Here is a 26,012-nt window from a genome sequence, read left to right on the forward strand (position 1 = left end):
ACCCTGCTGTTATGTGCTGGATTGTCTCTGGGGCATCTTTACACAGCCTGCACCTGGGGTCTTGCCTGGTGTGATAGACCCCAGCCTCTATGGATCTTGTGCTCAGAGCTTGTTCTTGTGCTGCCATGATTAGTGCCTCTGTGCTGTCTTTCAGTCCAGCTTTGTCCAGCCACTGGTAGGATTTCTGGATATCAGCCACCTCCTCTATCTGCCGGTGGTACATACCGTGCAGGGGCCTGTCCTTCCATGATGGTTCCTCGTCTCCCTCCTCTTTCTTGGGTTTCTGCTGCCTGAGGTATTCACTGAGCACTCGGTCAGTTGGGGCCATCTTCCCAATGTATTCTTGGATGTTCCTTGTCTCATCCTGGACTGTGGTGCTGACACTCACCAGTCCCCGGCCCCCTTCCTTCCGCTTAGCGTACAGCCTCAGGGTGCTGGACTTGGGGTGAAACCCTCCATGCATGGTAAGGAGCTTTCTTGTCTTTATGTCAGTGGCTTCTATCTCCTCCTTTGGCCAGCCTATTACCCCAGCAGGGTACCTGATCACGGGCAGGGCGTACGTGTTGATGGCCCGGATCTTGTTCTTACCATTCAGCTGACTCCTCAGGACTTGCCTGACCCTCTGCAGGTACTTGGTGGTTGCAGCCTTTCTAGCGGCCTCTTCATGGTTCCCATTTGCCTGCGGGATCCCCAAGTACTTGTAACTGTCCTCTATGTCTGCAATGTTGCCTTCTGGTAGTTCAATCCCCTCAGTTCTGACTACCTTCCCTCTCTTTGATACCATCCGACTACACTTCTCCAGTCCGAACGACATTCCAATGTCATTGCAGTATAGCCTGGTAGTGTGGATCAGTGAATATATATATATATATATATATATATATATATATATATATATATATATATATATATATATATATATATATATATATATTTATTAATAATTTTACTGTTTTACTTCAGTAACAACTGTAAAGTGGAGAGACAAAAATTAGCATTTTTAGGCCTACTGTGAAACAGTAACTACAAAGTGGTCTGCAGAGCTTTGATTTATTTCTGTTTGTAGAAATTTATCAAGTCAAAATGTAGCAGTCCAAGAGCTTTAAAAGTTATATAAAAAGGTAGGTTTTCAGTTCTTTGACTTAAACCCAGCTGCATGTGGAATCCATAGCAACGGAGGGTGAAGACTAAACATTTATGTGTATTCAGCCGAGCTAATCATCGCTGTAGAGGTCGGCAAATACAAGAGAATGAAGTAACACGTGTTAGACGAAGGAGATGAAGCACATGTGAAAACGTTTTTTCTTTTTTTAATTCAGTGTAAAGGCTACATACTTTCACAGCTGGAGGATGTAGAGACAAACTTTTAAAAAACACTGCAAAATATCCATTGTTCATTTTGTGTTTATATTATTGTCTTTTGACGATACCACATTGAGCCCCTGCATATGTAAAAGAGCCACAGATCTGAAATCCCTGGACCCAGAACACAACTGTAACAGAATCCATATTTATTAAAGAACTCAATACTGACACATGACAGACATGCATTTCCTGTTTCACAGTCACACAGGAGGAAGCAGGTAAAACTGAGCCTGAATGTCTTCTTTGGGGTTCATAAAGTGGTTGAAGCTGAGGAAACAACACACAGTCTGTAATTAAAGAAAACTAAATAAAATGAAATGAAACACAAACAAACTGGAAACAACTTCACACAGAGAAACAAAATGAAGCATGCTACTAAGAGTCAAACCCTACAAAAAGCTACAGCAAAGAGTAGTAACTGATTTATTTTAAAGTGTATTTAACACATTCATCAGTTATTTTGTCCTGCTTTCAGCCACAGAGTGGGGGGAAAGTGTTTACAGATGTAAACACTTTTTTTATCAGCTTTGCTACATGTCTTTGTTTTTTCTTGAATCTTTTAATTGATACACAAACAAGCAGATCCGAAATGCAGTAACACAATTATATAATTATACTCACACACTTTAAGTGTAAGGAAAGGAAATCTTAGTTGGAAGATAAATACATATTAAAAACATCTCAAGGTGCTTCGGGAGTTCTGATGTCAGAAAAGCAGAAGAGTTTTTCAAATGCAGACTTGAAACCAGCAACACGTCAGCTTACACTGGATTGCACCTCAGTGGTTTAACAACAGCACGAGGCAGCGAAATAAGATGACAGCAGAGCATCTGACACGTGAATCGGGTCCAGTCGGGGATGTGCTGAACCCACCTGAACACCCTTACATCAAATGCTTAGATTTGAAATACAATATTCTGATGCACACAAAAGTGTAAAAGAACTGTAAAATCCTCTGAATGAATAATAGATTGTTTTATTTTTGCCACAGATTTTGTTGTACTTGAGTTTCTTAACGGCACAGCTAAAGCAACAATAATTACTAAAGCCTTGGACTGTTTGGGTTTTACAATAAACAGAGCAACAGCTCCTGCCTTTGCTGCTCATTATTTGTGTGTGTGCGTGCATCCCACTGGCCTGTTGACTGAACTGAGTATTTTAGAATTCAGTGACTGATTGAAAGTGGTTGCAGCAATTAAGTGCTAACCAGAGCATAAACACGGGTGCACAGGTCACCGCGTGGGAGACAAACTGTGTCCAAAGCAGTCACTCCAAAGTGAGCACAACACATCCACGTCATATCTCTTTGCAATAAGGGGCTCAAGTCAGCTGGTTGCCAACTGGTTGTATTCTTGTTATGTACCTAAATAAAAGCAAGGTAGCAGAGTTAATGTCATTCTGTAGTTAAATCGCAGCCCTGCAGCCATGCGTCAGTATTTGTGGAGGAACTTTCTGTTTCCTATTTGTGAGACTCTGACGTTCAGCACTTTCTGTGAATTTCTGACCGCAACATATTTGTGATTTCTCATAGCGAATCTCTGCATTATCACAAATGATCACAAACAGATTGTATGTACCCCCTCGAGTTGCAGACTGACGCCTCTTATTGCCGTTTTATCGCGTTTTGATGCATCAAGCTTGGAATACAGATCACAACAACTCACTGACGAGTAGTTAGACTAGATCTTCAAAAGGCAACAAGATCTCAAGGTCACAATACTTTTAGTTGCACTGCTGTGTCCAGCCACCGTTTACCATAGTGTGACTCCAGTGTCAGTGCTTGGTGTTTCTTTGGAATACCAACCAGGTATAAAGGAACTGGAAGTAACGGATTCCATGTGCAATGTAAGACTTTCAACTCTTTTTTTAAATAATGTAAGACATTTTTCTTTGCCTGAATCACAGTTGCTACTTTTTTTAATCACAGCAAATTGTTAAAAAAACAACAACAAAAAAACCTACGCACACAAAGTAGGATTTTCAAAAATACAAACTTGCTTGGTGTTACTTCATGAAGTGTCCAAACCTGAAAGCATCTCCATCTTCTGGTTGAGTTTTTCTTCCTCCCTGGCTTCACTATCACTCTCTCTTCTTTCAATTGTTAATTTCACACCCAGCACAGAGTACAAATCCGAGTTTGTGAAGTTTTCAGTGGCCGGTCAAAGACATCCAGTCAGGAAAGTTGTCGATCTCTCCCGTTTCGCTCAGATGTTGGTCTCCGTGCATCAGTGTGAGCTTGTAGCGCAGGCGGACTTTACGCTGAGGGAAAAAATAAGGGACATCTTAAGAAATTGGCTGAATTTCTCCAAAGAAAGAAATAAAGAACAAATATTTTAAATATTATCAGCATTATCTTTTGTGTTGTGTTGTAATATAAAACAAAGTATGGTGTTTATCTACAGCTTTACTCTCTTAACCATTCCTGCCATGTACAGGAAATGTGTAAAGCATCTTACTGAGGATCCGACAATTTATAGCAAGAGCAAAACAACCCTGCTCTGTGGAAATATACAACAAAAACAAGTATAAACAAACAAACTCACATGCAGAGACGTTGACAACTTTAATCAAGGTAGACAGGTAGTAACAGTTACATGCATATAACTCACCCTCTGAGGATTAGCTAACAGGAGGACCTGGGAGACAGCAGGTGGAGGCAGGACAGGGTTGTATGGAGGTAGGCGTGTCCCTGAGGCAGGCTGAAGTTTCACTAACATCGTCTGTGTGACAGTGATTAAAGTAAGAAAGAGCTGTGTGCCCAACTCAGATAGGAAGCAGGCAGACACTTGAAGTGGTTTCAAACAGAAAAACACTGACAGGGACTGCCCCACAAATTTGAACTGTCAACCCGACTCCAGCAGGGGGCGCCAGATACATTTTGTTGTGATTTGATAGTCTGAGCCTTACAATTAACTGCACAGAGCTTGGTGTAACAGCTGTCACAGGCCAATGACCTAGCTTCCTCTCCATCTAAACATATACAAAGTTGTAATATTTTTAGACCCACAATGAAGCTACAGTTTAATATTCCCTTTTACACAGACAAAGCCTTCGTGTCATCAAATAGACACACACAGAGGTGTTACCAATCCCACCTGTGTGTGAGGTGAAGGCCAAGTGCGTAACATAATTCATTCCATCAGTAACACCCGTGTCTACCTACTTCTTAAGAAAAAACATCTGCAAGTGAGAAAAATGTGTACTGGCATTTATACAGCACTTTCCTAGACTTATTGACCAGTCACTATTTAAAATTCAGAAATTCTAGCACTAATTTCAACATTTTATTTCATTTTTTAAGCAAAACTGTGAAAAAAGTACATCATTTGAACCAGCCTGCTTTCTTTGTTGTATCTTTTTTGTTTCAAGATTAAAGAGGTTTGAAGTCGACACGTCCTAAAGATATTTTCAAAAGTTTTCCTGATTCAAAAGTGCATCCGTCCACATTTTAAAAACATCACCCTGCAGTCTGAGTTTGTTACCTTTGGAACAGCAGCTTGAAACAGGAAGTCTCTCACATCGAGCGCAGATGTGTTCACTGCAGACATGACGACCACGGCGACACCTGGATGACCTGGCGGAGGGTCTCTAGCGAAATGAAGAGATACGTGGAAACCGGCCCGGTTGTATAACGTGATCGGCTCCAGCTGACCTAACATACACGTGAAAATAACAATTAAACAAAGTATCTGCTGATACTGAGGAACGACTTCCTCACAGCTGCAAAACTCGCGGCAAACACTGGACGATTCGCTTCAGACGACTTACTGGATTTGATGCTTTCCATTGGAACAAAGATGTTGTTCAGGAGGTGTGGGGGGCATGAGTCCTCTAGTTTCACTGGAGAACCTGAGCCTTCATTTGATGGTTTGTCCGACCATTTGAACTGCTGACTTTGAGGGTGAGACCTAACGGGACAAAAGACAGATTTTTAAAAACAAAAGGTTGTTTACTTGTTTACAACTCTGACTAAGTGCATGCAAAAGCTAGAAATTTCTTTGCTATCTTACCAAATGTCTGTCCCGTTAGTTGTCGCACTGCTGCCCCCACATCCACGGGCTCTCAGTAAAAGCCCCCCTCCTCCGTTCTGCTCAGCATTAAAAATGTCTCCATTTAACTAAAAGTAAAAGAACATGTTAAATCGCATATTCCAAATAAAATGCATGTTTAAATCTTCCATTCAAGCCTCACCTGCATCAGTTCCTCAGAATAGGACTTGGAATTCTCCTGAGTCCTTTGCTTTGAGACCAGATCTAATCACACAACAGGACGTCATTACATTATGAAGCGTATTTGTCAGTGTTACAGACAATAACGGCGAAATAAGAACAAAAGCAGGCCCACCTAATTCGTTTAAGTCCTGGTCATCTTCTGAGCTGAAAGCTTTTTCCAGATAAGAGGTGAAGACTGGTGACGAAGATTCGAATACAGGCAGGGAATCGGCTTTCCTGTGAGTCTGCGGAGAGTCCAGTGCTGACAGATCAATGAGGTGGTAGCTCTTAACCTCTCTGTGACTCGTAGGAGCTGGACCAATGAGAGAAAAGAGGTTCGCAAACAAGATTTTTCCACGAGGACTAAAAGGTGAACAAAATGAAGCCTACCCGTATTACTTGTCACTTCTTCACTTTTACTTCGTGCTCTTTCTCCGTTACACTCTGCTCCCACCACCCGGACTTTGTAAGCGTTCACTACGAGAGTCAAGTCATCGTTAGCTGCCAGGATCTGCGCCAGAGCAGCGTCGTCTTCCATCGTGTCGCTGGCTAGTCGAAAGAGGCTGGGCCTCAGCCGGTCGCAGCGCTCATACAGCGTCTGCAAAGGTTTAAAAATAAAAATAAAAATTTAATGTTTTCTTTTTTTTCTTTTTTTAAATGGATCATTTAAAAAAAGAAAGCTTGGTTTTGACCTTTGTACAAAAGGTCCTATTTTTTTGAGGTGTATTTCTCGTTCAAGTAAATCAACTGTCAGACACTGTGCCTCAAGTTTCCACCAGCAGAACATCGTTTCCCAGCATTGTGATAGTGGGAAAATTGGCTCTACCAGCTCAACATCACAGCTTGAGTGAAGTTTTTAAAACCGATCAGTTGTATCCAAGGAGATAAACTAAGGGTGGAAAAAAGCGACTTCATCACAGACACAGATTTTACTAAATAAAGATCACAAGACTTCAATCAGCAAACATCCTGTCCACAAGGACAGGAGCTACTAACAAATGTAACTGCTGAGGGTTATTAAAGCATGAGTTCAGCTTCCAGTGCTTCAGGTTACTCAAAACACTAATGACCAAAACAGGGATAGAAAGATCTGTAATGATAAATGAAGCTCAAAGACATATCGATGTATCCCAGCTCCATCGAGCTGATTAAAAAAGGTTAAATGTGTAAAATTGCAGAAACAGTGTATCCATGTGTCCAAAGGGTATGCAGTGTATCCTGTGCATGCATTCATCAGAAAACATAAAGCATTAACACTCGTGACAATACGGTTAAAAGGTCGAAACTTTTCAACCCATTTCACATTTCCTAACCCGTCCATTGAGTCTGGATTCCAGTCTTGGCTGGGCCGATTCTGGCACTCAGGCCTCATGTTTGACACCCCCGCCTTAGGGTAAGGCAGTGTGTTGCAGGGCTAACACAGAGAGGCAGACAATCTTTCGCACTCACGTTCATACCTACGGGCAGTTTAAAATCACCAATTAACAAAACATGATTAACTAATTTTCAACATATTTTCAGAAATTCCCAATTATAAGTTAGATTTTTGATTTAAAATAAATATTCAAGACTAAATTTATAAGTTTTTTTTTTCATTTTACAAATTATTTAGATTATTTTATAACATAGAGCAAAGGTAAAATAACGCAATATCTAACGCATCAAAATAATTGATTTTATGTAGAAGAGTGTTATGGAATCATTACAAATAAATGTAGGATAAAGTCTGGTATTACTTATGCTAAAGAAAAAAACGCTCAGTGTGAAAGATCGAACCGATTGCCTCCGTTTTAACACTGGGTAGTGTTTGCTAATAATATTGTTTATGGAAGCATGTGTAACGTAAAACGCCTCAGTCCCAGCACAGAGCCCTGTGGAACTCCATGAATGACTTTGGCATGTGAGGAAGACTCAATGTTTATATGAACAAAATGGAATCTATTGGATAGATACGATTCAAACCACCACAGTGCATTTCATTTAATACCAAAAGTGAATTCTAGTCCTTGCAATCAAATGTTGTGCTCAAACACACCCAACGCTGCACAAAAAAAAAAAAAGAAAGAAAGAAAACAGTTCTGCAGTTGCAAAGCAAATAAAGACACAACAGTCACAGGACTTCCCAAGCGGAGTGTGTATTTCATGTAGTAACATACCTTCATGTCGTCGCTGGGCTGTAATGAAGTTCCAGTGATAGCGTGCTGTTCCAGCAGCTCTCTGAGCTGCTTAGTGTTGCTCTCCACGTCCTGCAGAGTAGACTCACGCTTTGACACTTTCTCAGCCTTCTCTTGCTCCTTAATGTAGCACATACACAGGGAAAAAAAGGTCAATATTAAATTGATATAAAAGCACGATCATCATCTTTGATCACCGCAGCACTCCTCACCTCTTTGATGGTGCTTTTAATGAGCCTGTTGGCAGTTTCCAGGTCTTCAGGACGGCCACTTTTCAATAATCTGGCCAACAGCTATAAGCACAGAAAAAAATGTAAGCAGGATGAAACCAGTCGCACACCTCAGTAGACAAACACACATGCTCACCTTCGCTTTCTCCTCCTGGTCAAAAACAGACTCTGTGGTTCTCTGTGGTGGAGGAGCCATTATAACCGTGTCCGGCAGTTTGGGATCTTTCTCCACAATACCTAGGATCAGAAAAAGAAACCCACTCAAAGAAAAAATCAAAACACGTCCTCTCATCGAGACTTGAACACAACAGAACAACTAAGAAATGATTAAACTGTTACGTATCACGTGCTCAGTGTTAAATGAAGGGATTCTCAGGTAGAGCTTCTGAGCACAGACTTCATGTTTTGTATCTGCATTGTTCCTCACCTTGTTTCTTGAGCATGCTGTAAGCTTCCTGAATCTTAGGTTCATCTTTAAGCCAGAGCGTCCAGCCGTAGAGGACCTCCGTCACCCTGTCTTTGACTTTCTGTGGAGTCCACGAGCCAAAATACTGCTCGGAAAGATGGATCACATGTCAGTGTTACTGCAGAAAAAGCTGCTCATTAGAAATTTCCAGAATATCCTGGTCCCACAGTCTAGAACGTGGACCTTTGGATGTTGGACTAATTTTAAATCTATACGCTGTCAGATTCTTAGATTAGATTGGAGCAGATTTACTAACGTGCTGCACAGTTGGGAACACGGAGACTTTTGTGACTCTATCCCTGCAGTAACTGTCTAAACATATTAATTGAAGTACATTTTTCATTCTTATAATATGAATCTCTATATGCCTTTTTTTTTATTGAACTTTCGACTGAGCCTTGTGATATATGGAGGCTATTTTTTTTCCACGTTCACAAAAGTTCACTGCAGTTCATTTGAACTCTTAAATAATTTACTTCGTGGAAGTCTGACTACCAAATGTAGAGGTTTTCAGACTGTTCTCACAGCTTTAAAAACTACCACTGACATTTTTGTGTCTGATAAGCAGTACCTTTGGTGTTAAGACTTTGATGAGCTCATTGAGAAAGCGAAACTTGGCAGCCTCGCTGTGGAACCGCTTGCCGCAGTTGTTCATACAAGCCTCGAGAATCTGGAAAACACCAAAAAAACAACAAGAAAAAAAACTCAATCCTAACCACTAGAAACTGAAGAACATTTACGCAGCACAGCACAGAGAGAAGAGATTTTCATCTTTGATATTTGTGGTTAACCACATTTAAAATGTCACATGTCCTGAGGCACATGGTCCTCGAGAAGCTTCTCCAAGTCGCATCTCATAGCGAAACACTGGCTACAAGCTGTGCGTGCCCTCACAGCAGCTTCAAACTTGGATTAAGTGCCTCATGTCGCTTCGTCCACGTGATAAATATTAGTCACGGATATTATTCACCCCACCCCCACACACAGAGTTACAACAAACACATTTGTTTTTCTGTGATGGCCTCTGTTGACAAAAATACTGTGACAAATGCCGAGTATGACCGTTGAGAAGGAGAAATAAATCAATACAGAATTATAGTACTTGTCCGTGTTAAAAAAATCTGATTCAAATTCAGACGTCTGCAGATAAAAGCACCACAAAACAAGAGAGATAAATACATGCCGTGACATTAGTCTGGTTACTCACTGTGAGAGCCTGCAGAGCCACTTTCTCCTGTGGGGACTGGATTTTATGTGCGAGAAGACGAACGGCTACCTGCGGCCTGAAAGGCAGAAAAATCTCAAATCATCTGAGTGAACTGCGAGCAAACATGTCGTGCAAACAGCTGAAGACGTAGTGTTTGCACAGCTTCCACACAGCGCTCTGCCCGCCTCAGCAGAAATCCACTGAAATGCTTCAAATAAAACAGGACTCTGCCTTTACGTGAAAGTACCTTTACACTTTATGCTGCATCATATCGGGAAGAGTGAAGGGGAAAAGGTGTCACAGACTTCCCTCTTGATCTTGCGCGATGGTGTAACTGACAAACTGTGATGGCAACATGGATGTGAAGCAACTATTTCCCAAATGTCTGAGTTGTGTTGAAGTCATTTTTAGAACCAAGTGGCTTTGCTTACAAAACTTTAGTTTATACTAACTACAATAAAGAGGGAAAGTATACAAGTTTTACAGGTGCTTAAATTATAGGTAAGACTGAAGAAAGCAACACTCTGCTCACCCGTTAGTCTCCTGGTTGACAAGCTCGTAGAAACCCTGAATACAGTCCCATCTGTCCTCCTGATTATTTGGGTCCGTGGCCTGATCTGGACAAAAAAATCAGACCACAGAAAGAGTGAAACACAGAAGAAGAAGAAAAAATGATTTTCTGTGGAAGTGAAAATTAAAGATCTGCACAAAAAGGGGAAACAAAGCCTATGTTGCACCAAGTGTGCTTCTAATGTGTGGAGGCTAGCTAGCACACATATTTGTGCACTATCCCCACCATATAAGATGAAACTGTGTTTTATTTTCCTTTAAGTACTCTATTTAATAATTTTCTAGATCCAATTTTTTTTTGATGAAATACATAACCAGGGGTAGGGGAGGTTTTTTTTTTTTTCATTTACAGAAAAGCCTGAAACCACATTAAAAAAAATCACTTCTTTATATTTTGCTGTCATGGAACTAGACTTCGTATTATTTTTAAAGTGGTGTTGAGCAATAGTTCTCCAGGCCTTCTGAAGGTCTTTCAAAGTTTGGACATTGGCTACTTCTTTACTGATTTTCAGTCCAGTTCCTATACCTGACCTTTGCGTATGTGGGAAGCCACTTAACACTAACCTATGAATCATTCATGCACAAAAGGCACCATTCTTACAAATTCCATTCATAGATTCAGCTAAAGCCAATCACTTAGGACCACTTTTAAAAAGTTACAAGCAAGAAGGGCTACTTGGAAGCAAAATATAAAGAAATGAGGGTTAGCTCAAGGTTTTTGCACAGTACAGTGAATACAAGAAATATACAGAGGAGCTTATCCAATAAGGCGACGAGGCTTTAACGCACATTTTAATTGAGATTCTGGATGTCTACAAGCCTGAAAGTCGACTGGTTTTAAAATGTTCTGTGTTTTTATTGAAACACCTGTAGTGACTCTGATATATGTCCTCCACACAATGATACTAAGACTAAACCTAACATTGAGCCAATTAAAAACTAAACTAAACAAAAAGTCAAAAAGAAATAAAGATAAAACCCATCATAAAAATAAAAACTATACAGTACAATATGACCATGCTATGAACTGACTGCTTCAGCACTACCTCTCTCCTGTCTGGGTGTCTACTTGTGTTATTTATTTTAAGTAATGCTCTGAATACAGTATGAGATGCATTATGGGCTGAATTATTGCAGTAAAACCTATAAAAACCTGCTCTGTACTTCATCACAGGTCTAAAGTCAATACCAGCTACTTATTTGGTCACACGCCTGCTTTTATTACATAAAAAACCTGTGACAGCACGCGCACTTCTGCAGGTGACACGCGAACACCGCTTCTCTCTCTCGCTCTCTTTGAGGCACACGCACGAGCGAACAACTTCCTGTTCCAGCTGAGAGTTTCTAGAGAATACCAAAACGTAGTTTAAGTTAAATAAATAAAACAGGGCGTTGTTTCGCGCATAAAAAGTGTGTGCGGTGATGGAGTCAAACTGAAGTCACGAGCCGACCGTTGACGGGACGTTAGCACGGACCGTCTCGCCAATGAGAAGTACGCTAGCTCTGCAGACTCGCAGCTGAACGCCAACAACAACACAAACTTTTTCTGTTCCTTGTTCACTTACTGAGCCATGACTCGAAAGTTTCCTGGCTGTCACCGCTCGCCATCGCCGTCCGTCTCCTGCCGGTCCAGAGCCGCTTAGCTGCTGACTGTTTCTCTCTGGCGGAGAAGCGGAGGTGTCAAACTGCCGTCTGTGTACGCTGACATGTGACACTCACGCCCCTGACACACCAACCACGTTACACCCCCTCACTGCCTGCATCAGCACGCGCTCACACACATATCTGCTTATCTTCAACTCTGTCGTGTTTGTCAGTGCAGCGGCGGAAAGAAGGGACTCAAAAACACACTTCAGGCACATGCACACTTCTTCACATTTCACACGGAAAGCTTTTACTTCGTTAGATCACCCAAACTTCTTTCCACTTACAGAAGAATTCATTAGGAATCGATATTTTTATATTGTTTATATTGTTTGGAGTACTTTTAGTACTTTCATAGCGCATTTCTTATGATGCTTAATTCATAATGTATTAAGTTCAAACGTCCTTCACCTCTTCTTGTAAAAATATTTATTCTAAATATAATCTGACTCAAATTAAAAAAAAAAAAAAAAAAACAAAAACGTGCTTTGATAATTCAACTAAGAGTCCATTATCTGCGATGCAGTTCTCAGAATTGTCTCCAACAGTCTGCCCAGTTAGGATCCATAAACCATTGTGGATGCATTTCACCGGCTTTGATGCAAATGTAAGTGTCACCAAGAGCACTGGAGAAGCAACAAAAACATAACCACCAAAAAGGAAATGGTTTTGGAGGTGATGGCCACAGATCATCACTCTCTCAGCTCAGCTGACAGTAACTGCAAGCACAGGTACTACTAAAGGACTCAAGGCCCTCATGATAGCCTCATGGAGTCTGCTGTTCATGTTCTTAAAATAATTGTATCTCACTATTTAACCCTCCCTGTACCAAAAAAGTCAAAGACTAATTGATCATTAGCAAATGTGAGGACCTCTGTAAAAGTATTCAGGGGTGTATCTACACTGAGAAAGATCATTCACAAAAAGGAACGTTTAAGAGAGTCTTTTGTTTCAGACTCTATAAACATGCTAAATGAGGCCCAATGTTAAAGTTCATGACAGTACAGACTGTTCAGATCTAAATTTGCATCTGGCAAAACCCACGAAAGACTTCTGGAACAATGTCCTTTGAACAGATTAGAGCAGAGTGGAGATGTGCGGCTATAATGCACAGCATTATGCTTTGAGAAAACCAAACACGTTAGACCGTCAAGCACAGTGGTGGAGGTGTGATGATTTGGGCTTGTTTTGCAGTCACTGAGTCGACCATAAACTCCTCTGCATACCAAAGTATTCTAGAGCCAAATATGCTGCACAACAGCTAAAGCTTGACCCAAACAGGGTCAAGCAACAGGACAATGATCACAAACACAGCAACAACTCTACATCTGAAAAAGAAACGACTCAAACTGTCGCAATGGCCCAGAGTCCAAACCTCAGCCGTATTGAAATGTTGTGGTGGGAACAATGCATAACATAAAAAATGCCCCAAAAACCTCAATGCACTGAAGCAATGTGATTAAAAAAACAACAACAAAAAAACAAAAGTAAATCCTTCACAACAAATGAAAAATTAATAGTCATAAAATGAACAATGACTTCAAATTATTGCTGCTAAATGCGGTTCTACAAGAACTACCCAATGATGGTATGTGCTCAGTTTTTCACATGCTGCTTCTGCATTTTCCCTTTGTTTAATAATAACAGTGTAATTTTTACATTTTTTGTCATGTCAGGTAATATTCACCTATATTTTTATTATTTTAAAACCTGGTTACAACCAGATTTTTTTTATAAAGCTCAGTAGTGAAAGAGGGTGCATGATAACAAAAGGTCACTCTGCAACAAGATTTCACGGTACTTCACACATCAGTCAACCCTGTGATGTCACAGGATTATAGAAGCAGAAGCATTATTTCACTGCCTGTTATTCTATATAACAGCATTATAAATGTCAGTTATCACACTGGTGTGGTGGAGTAAATAAATACTCAATAATATGAAAATGAAGGGAAGTAGAAGTACTTCAGAATGTGATTTCAAAATGTTTACCCTAGAATTTCTGTAAGCCATCTTTCATAAACAAAAACATTTTGAAAAGTAGTTAAATTAAATGGTTTAATTACACAAGTCTTACATCATTTATAAAACAGAAAAGCATATAATAAAAGAATATATTATGTCACATTCAAAACAAAAAGCTGTTAACTGACAGGAGAACAACTGAGCAGAAACTCTGTATTAAATTTAAATATATTTATCTATCGGTCTCTGGGGTATTTATTTATTGACGTTTTCATCTTCATCTTTTACATCTGCCCTTGAAGTTGTAACACTTGTGACTGTACATCTGTGGACCAGTTCATTAAAATTTCTTCAGTAAAGTACCTTGATATTTGCATGGAAATATCAAGGTACTTCCCATCCATGTGTGAGCACAGCAACAGGTGTAAGGTCTCACATTACTGCATAACACAGTCTGAGTGCATAAAATTTTCTGCACCTTTTTCTAATATTTCGAGTATTAATCGGCATTCAGTTTATTTTAAAGGTGGCAGAATCAGCATGTGTGAGATCAACTGTCAACATTCAGGCCAACCAGTCCAGCAGCAGCTGTTTTCTTCAGGCGCGGTGACTGTAGGGTGACGTGGTGGCGGGTAGTTTAGTCGTTAATCTGTTTCGTTTGAAAGCAGCAGAAGTTTCTGGAATCGATGGATGATCTCTGCAGAGCCCAGAGACACCATCATCTCAGCAACACTGGGACCTTGCTGCAGGTCAGAGGGGAAGAGAGGATCAGGGGTCAGAAAAGTTGACACAATCAACCCAGCCAGCATCCTGTGTGAAACACAATCAAGAAACAGCTTCCTCTTTCTTCATGCCTGCCCTCACCAAGTAAGCAGGGCCAACGTGGCGACTAAGTAGACGACTGTTTGTCATTACCGCCACCTTTCAAAAACGGTATTGTGGAGTTCAGTTGAGTCATTTCACATAAGGAAATGAACATATGGCACATGCTATGAGTATTTTTCTGATTTCAGCAGCTAGACATGATTGAATCTGCTGATCTGCAGTTTGACAAACACAATTTTAGAAATGAGACTACAGAAACGAAAGTGATCTTTAAAAAATGACCGATGGACATTTTAAGTTCCTCGTATTATGCTACTTATCTGTCACTACTCTAAAGCACACAGTGTTCTTAAGGATGAGCAAACGTGACCTCTAAAGTAAAGATCAAAACGACAAACACTGATCTTTGCTTGATTAATTTAACCACAGACCTCACAACCTCATTAACATGCAGGTGTGTGTGTGTGTGTGTGTGTACTTCTGACAAATATGGGCATCTATATGCAACCTTTCAGATAGGAAGAATCAGGCCGGCAGCTACAATAAGACACGTGCAGAATAAAAGCTCTTTTAAGAACATATAATTGTTATATTTATTATGAAATTATTAAGCTTTTTTAAAATATGTTCGTTATTTTTTTAACTGCTATAACAAATCTTGTATCTACAACTCTTCATTAAAGACTGCAGTCTGTATCTGACGCTGGAAAAAAACAGTATTACATCATTGCAGGAACTTCTTTTAACAAAGTCTTGTGATCAGTATGGGAACTGGATGACTTTGCAAGAAAAGGTCAAAACATCAATTAAATGTAGTTGGGGTCAGAGCTGAACTGTCACCACTGAATTAGTGACCACCTCTGCTTGTGGACTTCTATTTTAACTACTACAAATACTTATTGACTTTTTAGAACCCATTGGGAGACAAGTTTGAGAAAAGACGAGCACTATAGTAATTCAGAACTAGCTTTACTTCACAGATTTTGCACATTTCCGTGTGTTCTTTTTCAGACAAGCTGCAGCGCACATTACTCCCACACCTGACTCATTTTTAAACTTGTGGTTTCCAGTTCTGACAGAGTTCAACTCAAATGGCAACAAGTGATATTTGATAAAACTTCTGCAGGTCATTTAGAAGGTGATACGACTTTATTTATACACTGCTTAAAAAATTAAAAGTAACATTTTCAAAACACATAATGACTATAGACTGGGTAACGTTTTAGGAATGAAAGATGGCACATTGTTTGTTGGAAATGATCACCTTACAGATCATTGAATTCAAATACACACAAGAAATCAAAGTGTAAAAAATAATGCAGCAGGCTACTCCATTCTGCTTAAATTGCATTGTAGCAACTCAGAATGACACTCAGTCGTTTGTTTGGCCCCCACGTGCTTGTATGCGTGGCTGACAATGTTGGCGGACGCTCCTAAAGACTGAAGTTGAGATCCTTATGGCGATCTCCTCCCAGATCTGGACATTGTTCATTTGAGCTCCTGGACAGTCTGGTAGCTTAGACTGGAGCCAAACATAATGTCCCAGAGGTGCTCTGACCAGCGTAGGGTCTGAGTGGGTCCAAGGATTTCATCCCAATACTTAACAGAAGGGGTGCTGTTGCTTAGCCTATAGAGGTGTGTGTGTCCCTCTATGGATATGCCTCGCCAGACCATTACTGGCCCACCACCAAACCAGTCATGCTGAACGATGTTACAGCATTATTTTCTCCACGGCATCCCCAGACCCTTTCACGTCTGTCCAATGCTCAGGTTGAACCTGCTCTCATCTATTAAAAGCACAAGGTGCCAGTGGTGAACCCACCAGTTCTAGTACTCTATGGTAAATGCCAAACATGCTTTACAGTGCTCAGCAGTGAGAACAGGGCTCACTAAAAGATGTTGGGCCCTCAGCCACCCTCAAGAAGTCAGTTTGTGATTGTTTGGTTCGAGACATTCACACCAGTGGCCTGCTGGAGGTCATTTTATAGCTCAGATATTAGAAGATATGATATTAGAAGTGACACTGACCCTAGCCAAATGCAAAACTAGTCAAAAAGAAGTCAGAAAAGATGAGGAGGGAAAAATGTCAGTGTCCTCCACCTGTAAAACCATTCCCGTTTTGAAGCTTGTCTCATTGTTGCCTCTCTAGTGCACCTGTTGTTAGCTTCATTAACACCAAAGCAGCTGAAACTGATTAACAACCCCCACTGCTGCTTGAGAAGAAGAACTGACTTGATCTTGTACTCTGATTAAAAAGTGTTCCTTTATATTTTAAGCAGTGTATATATTTGTTTTTGCTTTGCAACCACATATGCAGATAGTGTATAAGATGAAAACAGAGTTCGCACTATCTGTAATGAAAACACTCTACAGGACGAGGCTGAGTACCTGCTGACCGCTGAGAACCAGACGTAACAGCTTCATCACCTCCCTGTACTTGGTGGCTTTAGCCTGCTTAGCCACAGCTTTCAAGTCTTTACCGAGTCGATCCACCGAAAGCTCCTCGCTTCGCTCTTCTATCAGCCTAAAAGCACAAATTCAATTGTTTAAAATCACATTGAGAGACTGAAACTGTAAGATGAAAGATGAATGAAACAGGCTGTACACACTTCAGCACTAATGAAGCAATGTGCTGGGCCTCTCCAGTGAGTGATGCCACCTCCTGGCTGGAAAAGGAAGGACGCACCCACAAGTAAGAGTAAGTGGGGCTTACAAGCTCCTTCAGGAAGGATATGTGACCCTGTTACAGAGAGAAGAGGATTGTTTCCATAATAGTGCACACTGTTTGGACATCACACTAGAAGCCACACCAGTGTAGGACAGTATTTAACTACAGATCAACAACTGACAACAGCTGGTTTCATATCCTCAACATACCAGAAATCAAATGATAGGAATGCACACAAACGCACTACAGTCACTATAAGGTCTATATAATTTAAATCTTCACTAAAAAGGCCAAGAACCTTTTAATTAGCAGAGGAAAACAGAGTTAAACCAGAGTAAAGTCATGGTTACCTTACGGAGACGCAGAACCCGCCTGATGTAATCCTCGCGCAGCACATCCTTATCCTGGATCTGTTCTGCGAAGGCCTGATAGATTTCCTCCTGCAGATCTTGTATCAGCAAATCACACTGCTGCTCATCTTCAATTCGCTGCTGCAGGTGAAGTCTGTCATAATCACAGAGAGTTTCATTTACCTCGTAAAACGAATATGTATTTATATATTCCTTTTCATCTCTTCTTTTTAATAAGACTTCCTCATGTTCCACATAAAAACAGACACTTTGGATTACTCTTAACAACAAGGTGACATTTTGGGGAATGATTACTTAAACTTAATGTTTTGCTGTTCTTGAGTTAAGCAAAGATCCATTGAGCTTCACTGTGATGCGCTCGATTCAGACATTTCAAACTCTTGACAGCTTAAACTAAAGCAATCAGCAGGAATGAATTCCAGTAGAAAGAAATCTACACTGCGTTAAAATTGCAGTTGGAAACATTTATCATCACCAGAGGAAGTCTGAAATAGGCTGTTCTGTATCTTGAATTGCTCATTAAAGGCAAATGTTTTTTGTTGGGACATTTGTTGGCAATAACATGAAAAGAAAAAAAAAGCACTGGGTTTTAGACGACTCCTTTCAGTCTGTGTCTCATGGCCTCACACTGGCCAAACTAACAGTACTGAAGCCTCAAAGCCGGTCTTCATGAACACGCTCATGTTCACTGCAGTAAAAATATAAAAACAGCTGTATAAGAACCAGTCCAGGATGCGGCATCTTTAATTATCAAAGATCAAGATCAAGATGAAAAATCTGCACTGATGCACTCTCAGAGTACCGAGTACATAGTTCTGTGGCTCATTCAGTCATTATCATGTGAAAGTTAGAGTGACTCACGTCTGCATGATAGAACACGATCACTTCAACAGACTGAAGAATGAACAGACATAATGCATCTTTCCTCTTTTGCTTTAAAAATGAAATAAGGCCTAAATAAACAGAACCTAGGCAATAAAACCAGGACGTATAAAGTTCTGACTCACCTGTTGAACTCTGGCAGCTTCTCGAGGTCTAACAAAGCAGAGTGAGTCGTGATCTTTGAAGGGTTAAACTCAGAAATCAGTTCATCTATCCTCCTCCCCATTCGATTAGCTATATGGAAACACAAGACGTTGGACTTTGATATAATGTTCACTGTTTATAGTCACAGTTTTGCAGAGTCTCCCATCACTCACTGTTGAATCCAGATCCACAGTTGGTTGTTGTATCCAACAGAGCCTCTGGCAGGACTCCGTCTCTCTTGAATGTTTCGATGAATATGTCCCCCTGCCTCTTTGACAGTTTACTGCCGTCTTTGTTCATCAGCAGCGGCAGATGTCCGAACGTGGGCGGCTGCCATCCAAGAGCCCGGTACATGAGGAGATGTTTGGAGGTGGAGATCAGCCACTCTGAACCCCGCAGGACATGGCTGACCTTCATGTAATGATCATCTACAATGTTGGCGAGGTGATAGGTGGGGAAACCGTCTGCTTTTATCACCACGGGATCCCCCTCCACCTAAAAGTGACAGAGGATGTGTTTAAAAACGAGAGGAGCCAGAAGAAATCTGGCAGATAGACTGAAAACTAAAGGCAGGTTTTTGCATTCAAGTACCACTGTTAACAGCTCATTATATGGACTACGCTTGTTTTAAAAGCACAGTTACAATCTGAACCTCAAGAAATTTTAAATTTATTTCAATCAAGCAAGAATATTTATAGTCAAACATTAAAAAAAACAACAACAAAAACATTAGCTTTATTAGACATGGTTACACGTTTAGCATGAAGCCCAGTGAAAAGCCCAACCTGTGCAACCTCATGCCGATTCCATCCAAAGATCAGATCCTGAAAAGGCTCAACGCCCTCTTCCAGACGAAACCTGATCACATATGAGGCTCCCTGAGCCAGCTTCTCCTGGACCTGGTCGGCCCGCAGGTGACGACACCTGTTGTCATACCTGGAGAGATGCAAACGCTGTCAGAACCTTGACAAACAAAAGCACTCAGAGAGCGCAACTCTCTATTATATTAAGATATAGTCATGCAGTGTTTGATTGTGTGAAACTTTATGGTGTCATTGTGTCGTCGTAGCGCGTCTTATTGAAAAAATTAAAGGTTTGCTGTCAGTTTTCTCCAGACCCTTTCATATCATATATTTCTTGAATTTTTTCAGGGCCAACTTTGACCTTGGCACTAACGATGAAGGTCAAGGTGCAATCCTTAGCCAACATGTTACTCAGGTCCCCCATGGCCTAGTATATTGCTGTGAAGTGTATCGTCTGAAGTTTGAAGATGATACATTAAAAAAAAAAAAAGTGGGTAATATAAAGTTTTTTACTGATTTGTGTTCTGAATTACCTTGGAGTCTGCCCCGACCTTAATGCCTCTTTTTTGAGCAGCTCCAGTCTCTGAGAGCTGCAGAAACAATAGTAAGCGTGATCACTGGCAACAAGCTGCCGGGCTGTCTGATTGTAGAGGTCGAGTCTCTGAGACTGCAGGTATGGACCTGTCGGGCCACCTCGACGTGGACTTTCATCTGGAGGTATACCTGTGTGAAAAATTCAGCTTAGATGGTGGCAACAACTTAGCCAAACGCTTTTAAAGTCAATCCCCGGTATTTGTGGGGGTTAGGGACCACACCTGCCCTCAAAACCTTGAGACCCCCTCTAAAAACGCTTAGAACTGCCTATTTTAATTTTCCCGGGATCTTTGTGTTTGTAATTTCTGTATCATGCAATAAATCAGCAAATAATTTGGAATAAAATCCATGAACTGCGAATAGACGGGGATCGACTCTATTAGGATTTAATGCAGTGATTGCATTGATCCATTTACCCAGTGTTATTCAGCAGATCAACCCTGAGGAAAGACACAATTTTCAACACAGTTTTAAACAGAATGAAGTTAGCAGTTCTGTAAGAACTGTTTAATGCGCTTCAGTTTTTCAACAATATTCAAAATTCAGCCAGTAGTTTCTGTGTAAGCATCAGATCAACTGATCCCTCCTTCTGTGTTAGCCATTACCTCATATTAATAAAACACTCAAGAAAGCACAGTGTGCAAAAAGCAGATCTAAAGACAACTTTTAACAAACTTTGAAAAACAAAGAAATGGAGAACCACGGCCCATATTTGTGTCAGACTTTGTTTTTTTCAAGAGACATCTTAGAGATATCTCGTATTATATAAATGTTCGATATATGTACAGACTGAAAAATAAAAGGAAATGTTTACTTATTTCTTATGTTGTTATCTTAGGTTCATTTTCTATTTACTGATGTAAGTAGATTCTTCACTTGGGAGCCACATTAGATGAAAAAAATGAAGTGGTCATGATTGTGTACAAAGAGCTACGTATTACAGAGTCAATCCTTCTGGACTAGTGTCTCTTACCAGCCCACTCTAACATGTCCTCTATGGACTCTGCTGCTCCTGGTACCAGTCTGCTCTGATCAGTGTCCTCCAGCCGCAGGATGAATACACCTCCATACTTCTTTGCAAATATGTAATTGTAGAGAGCAGTTCGAAGTCCGCCGAGGTGTAGGAAGCCTGCAGAACAAAGCATTAAATGGTTACAGCATCCGATTGCAGTTTTGAAGGTTGTGTGTGAGAGAGAGAGCCAGCACACACACAGCACCAGAACACTAAAAATGAACCAGAAAATGCATCACTAATGTTACATGTGGAACTACTCTCTTTCACAAGAAAAACCCTAATCGTTATCAATCTTGTGACTTACATCAGATAAAACTTGCAGCTGCACTCACACTTTGTGCTGAACAAAACTATCTGACATAAGCTGAAGCAAAAAACACGCAAAGGCTTACGCTGCACCATATCCACGCTTCTTTGCACGAATGCCAGCAAACACCATGTAACATTTATTATTGCCTATTATTGCTTTGTCTAGGTTTGCAGTGCAAACACTTCCCACACACACACACACGAGTCATTTTTGCCAGAGTCACTGTCAACCCACATTTTTTTAACACATGGAAATAAATAAAAAATACTGAAGTCAGTTTAAGTGGAAAATTACATTTATATATGCATATTTTTGTCCTCCACAGTACCAAGCACCGTATACAAATGGAAAAATACTCAGACTGCATATCATATAAATAAATTCTAATGAATACTCCTTTATTTATGTCAGTAATCACTGATATATCCCATGTGTAGCATTTAGTAAATAGAAAATTGTGTTTTTATTGAAAAGAATAGCTGCAGCATGTTTTAAATAACCTGACATTAAAAATGCGAAAGCTACTGAATATCTGGCAGTTATAACCAGGACTATTGTTGATTAAGATTTAACTCTAAAATTATATATATATATATATATATATATATATATATATATATACACACACACACAAATCTAGATCAACACCAAAACTAAAAACAGCAGACTGCTCTACCTCTTTCAGTCACTGCCCATTGACATACATGAAAAACAATTCAGATTATGGGACAAAATCCTTTCCAAGTTTATATGGAACGGTCACAGACTGAGAATCAAATTCGAAACACTACAGATAAGAAAGGATAAGGAGGGTTTGGCACTCCCAAACCTTTAAGCATACTTTCATGCTGCACAAATCAGGTATATAATTTGTTGGTGTGACAATGATTATGAAGCCAAATGGAAGAATTTAGAAAAATCAGTACAGGGAAGAGAAATGCAAAGCCTTATGGGAGACAGAAGAAGCAATGAGTGTAATTAAACAGCTGAATTAAGTCACTCAGTTTACGTTAAAAATGTGGTTTAATCTGGTACGAAAATACAAACTGGAAAAAGAGCTCAGACTGCTTCGATGGACAGCTTATGATAAGGGTTCTATTGGTTGTATGAACCAAAGATTTAAACGGTGGATTCCTAATGGATTAACAGCAATATGTACACTAATTAAAGATGGGAATTTTATGAACTTCCAGGAGATTAAACAAAATATGATCTAAGCAATCAAGATCATGATAGATATTTGCCGATTAGGGACTTTTTTTAATAAAGAAGTAAAACGTAGTGTAAATCTGGATAAAAATTCAATAATCAAAACCATAACTGAAGCCCACAATGCAAAAAAAATTAGAATAATCTCTACAATTTACGAGCATATAATGGAGACAAGAGGGTGTACAACAATGTATGTAAAACTGTGGCACAGAGAGTTGGGAGTGAACATATCTGATGAGGAATAGTCACAAATTTGGAAAACACAGCAGGCAACAACATCATCATCACGTGTCTGGAGATTGCATTGCTGGAAAAATGTAATTCGATTTTTTATAACACCCAAAATTAGGAACAAACACACTTCCTTCACACTTTAGTGTGTTCTGGTTCTGTCCCAAGATCACAAAATTTTGGGAAGATGTTCAGTTAGCTATAGGTAAAATTCTGGGTTGTGCTGTATCTAAGTCTTGTACATTATTATATCTTGGTGTCATTACGGGAAATGTGTTGAAAGAAGATAGAAACGTACTGAAAATTATGCTTGCAGTCGGTAAAAAGGCAATCACAAGGAAATGGAACAAGATAGACCCACCATCGCAGGATGAATGGATCAATATTATAGACGAAATACAAATTATGGAACAGCTGACTTACAAAATAAGGACTCAGGAAGATCAATACCATTGAAAAGGGGGAGAAATGGACTGATTACATAAACTCGACAGGACAAAGACCATCACATTGATAATGAGAAACGATCAAATTGTAGAAACATGGTGACCCAACACGTTCTTTTTTCACCTTTTTTTAAAATAATAATAATAATAATAATAATAATAATAATAATAATAATAATAATTATTATTATTATTATTATTATTATTAATTATTAATTATTATTATTATTATTATTATTAATAATAATAATATTTTATTATTTTTTATTTTTATGTTCCGTTTTGTTGTTACACTCCATCTCCCTGTATAATGTTTAAAGAAAACAATAAAAAGAAAGTATCAAAAAAACAGCCATGAGACCACAATCAGACCACAAGTTAGACGAACAAAACTGAAGCATAAAAATATCCATCTAAAAGGATTTTGGGGGCTGTTGACAGTTTTTTTTTCTCCATAATTCTTTCAACTAAATTTACCGTAACACATGTTTACAGCCAGGTCGTGCAGGATACCGAAGGACCTTACCTGTGGGACTGGGGGCAAACCTGACCCTCACCTCCCCCTGCACCGTTGAGCAGCACCTGTCGCCTGCTGCACGCAGCTGGAGCTCCGTCCGTCTGTTTCCGTCCGACGTGAGGCAGCGAAACCCCCTGCGGACCTCCAAACTGTGCAGAAAAGACCGCGTACAGGTTTTAAACCACCGCGACATGATGACAGGTCACGAGGACACGAGCAGCATCCTCCAGGGTTTTTCACGCTCTCCCTCGCGCGCTGACCCGGCCGCGGTTAGGCACAGTTAGCCACGAGTGTTGCTAAAACCGCAGTAAGCACAAAAACAGCAACACAGTAACAACAGTAGCAAAAAGACAAAGTTTGTCCTCACATGTGCAAATGCTAAACCGTGTTTATTACGTAGGTTACGTTCTTCTTCGTCGAAACTAAACCGGAAACGAATCCTTCAGACGTAAACCTGCTTACCGCCGCCTGTCGGAGGAGCGCTCGCTTCTTCCTTTAGGTTTCCTGGTGGCAGTACTGCCCTCTACAGCTGACTCTGTGTATAATTCAGTATCGTTTCATTTGGATGCCACACGAAATAAGAGCCGGTAGCTTTTATACTTGAGATAATATTTATTTTATCTCGTGCATCCAGGTTGTTTGGTTGTCTTATTCTACTGATGTCCGACTCATTTTACATGGTACTTTAATATTAACTTGGCCCGACCAGTGAAAATACCCTTTCTGTCAGTGTGAAGAAGCCTTACTTATATTTTTTTCTCAACATAAGAAAAAAAGTCCAATTTCAAAGGAGTTTTTCTAATTGCTAAAAAAAAAAAAAAAAAAAAATCCAATGTAATGAATAAAATAAATACATAAAATAATTCTGTCAGCACAATTAAATTGTATGAAATAAACATGTAAAATCAGAGAAAAAGTTCTGGTAAGCCATTGTCGTCGTTTTTGTTAATCACCAGAAAATGTCCTACTTTATTTGCACATTTATTTATTTTACTGTGGATATATTGTTAGGAAATAATAATAAAAATAAATAAATAAAAATGAAAACAAAAATCTATCTATATTAGATAATGAAAAAACAGGAACGTTTCTGTCATTTAATTAAATCTACTGTATAACTTTACTTCTGGTGTAATATGAATGGCTGTAAGGGATTCCTTTATCAGGACAAGCTGTAAAGATTATGAAAATATATGTGAATGTGTAAAATTGATTCCCGCCTTTACATTTTCCAAAGCTGTCGTCTGGGTCAGATTAAAGTGTTTTCTGGGCGATTCTGAAAGGTCAAATGCACTGCAACTTAAAAAGTTGCAGAAGCACATAAAATACATCAGAAAGAGAAAATAAAACACCACAAAAGCACACATACAAAAAAAGTAAACTCACAAAACATAACTGTTCCATGATTTGGGTGAGACAATATTGTGAGGGAGCAGTCATAGGACAGTGAACTAACAGTAAAGGTTAATACCAAACATGTATATACAGTTTTAAATGAACCATGCAGTTAAAAAACACATCACCTGCATCTTTTTCTTCCCCACAACACAGATAAATGCTCAGTTCTTTCAAGCGTGCCTGAGGGCAGTTCTTCACAGCTGCCACATTATTGTCTTTCTTTGTGTTTTGTGTGTTTTTGCAACATTTTCCTATTTGCTGGTATTTTCTTAAGTTGCAGTCCAGAGCCTTATGTTTACACCTCTGTCATATGCCAACACTTTTTTTTCTTTGCAAAAGATTAAAAAAGACAACAACAAAAAACTTTAGAGATATTTACAGGCTCCATGCAACAATATATAATTAGAAAATATGCCACATGTCCTCCCTATCCTATTACCTTCAAGGGTGGCTGATATAATAAACCCTTCTCTCATTTCCTATATACAGTTTGTTATATTGTTATAAGTATTGTTATATACAAATACTGAAATATAATAATAATAATAATAGTAAATTAAACTTTTTGTTAATTCATTCAGCAAATACTCATGTACTGTTACATGAGCCAAAACTTTCGCAATACAATTTTATTTGCTCTCCTTCCAGCTCGTGGTGACCACACTGAGCACACAGTGAAATCATTTAATCTGAAGTGACTCTTTGTGACGTAACAGTGATATTTATAAATATTTCTCTTGAGTTGTGGACCCTTGTTGTTTGTT

General features: G+C 39.6%; 2 protein-coding genes across 2 annotated transcripts; both read right to left on the reverse strand.

Moving 5' to 3' along the window:
• Positions 1-1,297: 1,297 nt before the first annotated feature.
• LOC308396293 (ADP-ribosylation factor-binding protein GGA1-like) lies at positions 1,298-12,819 on the reverse strand. The gene is made up of 16 exons (XM_080881486.1): positions 11,789-12,819; positions 10,186-10,270; positions 9,654-9,729; positions 9,018-9,116; positions 8,408-8,531; positions 8,117-8,217; positions 7,963-8,043; positions 7,733-7,870; positions 5,967-6,174; positions 5,710-5,889; positions 5,557-5,618; positions 5,376-5,482; positions 5,134-5,273; positions 4,848-5,017; positions 3,975-4,085; positions 1,298-3,624 (listed from the first exon to the last, which is right to left on the reverse strand). Exons 1-16 carry the CDS (start codon positions 11,829-11,831, stop codon positions 3,514-3,516), a joined length of 1,836 nt encoding a protein of 611 aa, XP_080737612.1. The 5' UTR covers positions 11,832-12,819; the 3' UTR covers positions 1,298-3,513.
• A 1,127-nt stretch (positions 12,820-13,946) lies between these two features.
• ears2 (glutamyl-tRNA synthetase 2, mitochondrial) lies at positions 13,947-24,286 on the reverse strand. The gene is made up of 10 exons (XM_080881487.1): positions 23,860-24,286; positions 21,093-21,248; positions 20,059-20,248; positions 19,508-19,658; positions 18,896-19,217; positions 18,704-18,812; positions 17,676-17,829; positions 17,267-17,397; positions 17,046-17,181; positions 13,947-14,575 (listed from the first exon to the last, which is right to left on the reverse strand). The coding sequence occupies exons 1-10, from the start codon at positions 24,041-24,043 to the stop codon at positions 14,477-14,479; spliced, it is 1,632 nt and encodes a 543-aa protein (XP_080737613.1). The 5' UTR covers positions 24,044-24,286; the 3' UTR covers positions 13,947-14,476.
• Positions 24,287-26,012: the final 1,726 nt, after the last annotated feature.

This window comes from Rhamphochromis sp. 'chilingali' (genome assembly GCF_963969265.1).
Source record: "Rhamphochromis sp. 'chilingali' genome assembly, chromosome: 4".
NCBI lineage: Eukaryota > Metazoa > Chordata > Actinopteri > Cichliformes > Cichlidae > Rhamphochromis > Rhamphochromis sp. 'chilingali'.

What these genes read in the sequence shown, in the direction of transcription:
- LOC308396293 (XM_080881486.1), bottom strand. Translation starts at nt 11,831, where the DNA reads ATGGCGAGCGGTGACAGCCAGGAAACTTTCGAGTCATGGCTCA. An exon ending in GTCAACCAGGAGACTAACGG is followed by an intron (nt 9,730 to 10,185) that starts GTGAGCAGAGTG and finishes TCTGCCTTTCAG; the next exon opens with GCCGCAGGTAGCCGTTCGTC. An exon ending in TGTTAGCTAATCCTCAGAGG is followed by an intron (nt 3,625 to 3,974) that starts GTGAGTTATATG and finishes TTTTTCCCTCAG; the next exon opens with CGTAAAGTCCGCCTGCGCTA.
- ears2 (XM_080881487.1), bottom strand. Translation starts at nt 24,043, where the DNA reads ATGTCGCGGTGGTTTAAAACCTGTACGCGGTCTTTTCTGCACAGTTTG. An exon ending in ATCGGCATGAGGTTGCACAG is followed by an intron (nt 19,218 to 19,507) that starts GTTGGGCTTTTC and finishes TGTCACTTTTAG; the next exon opens with GTGGAGGGGGATCCCGTGGT. An exon ending in AAGCTGCCAGAGTTCAACAG is followed by an intron (nt 17,830 to 18,703) that starts GTGAGTCAGAAC and finishes TGATTATGACAG; the next exon opens with ACTTCACCTGCAGCAGCGAA.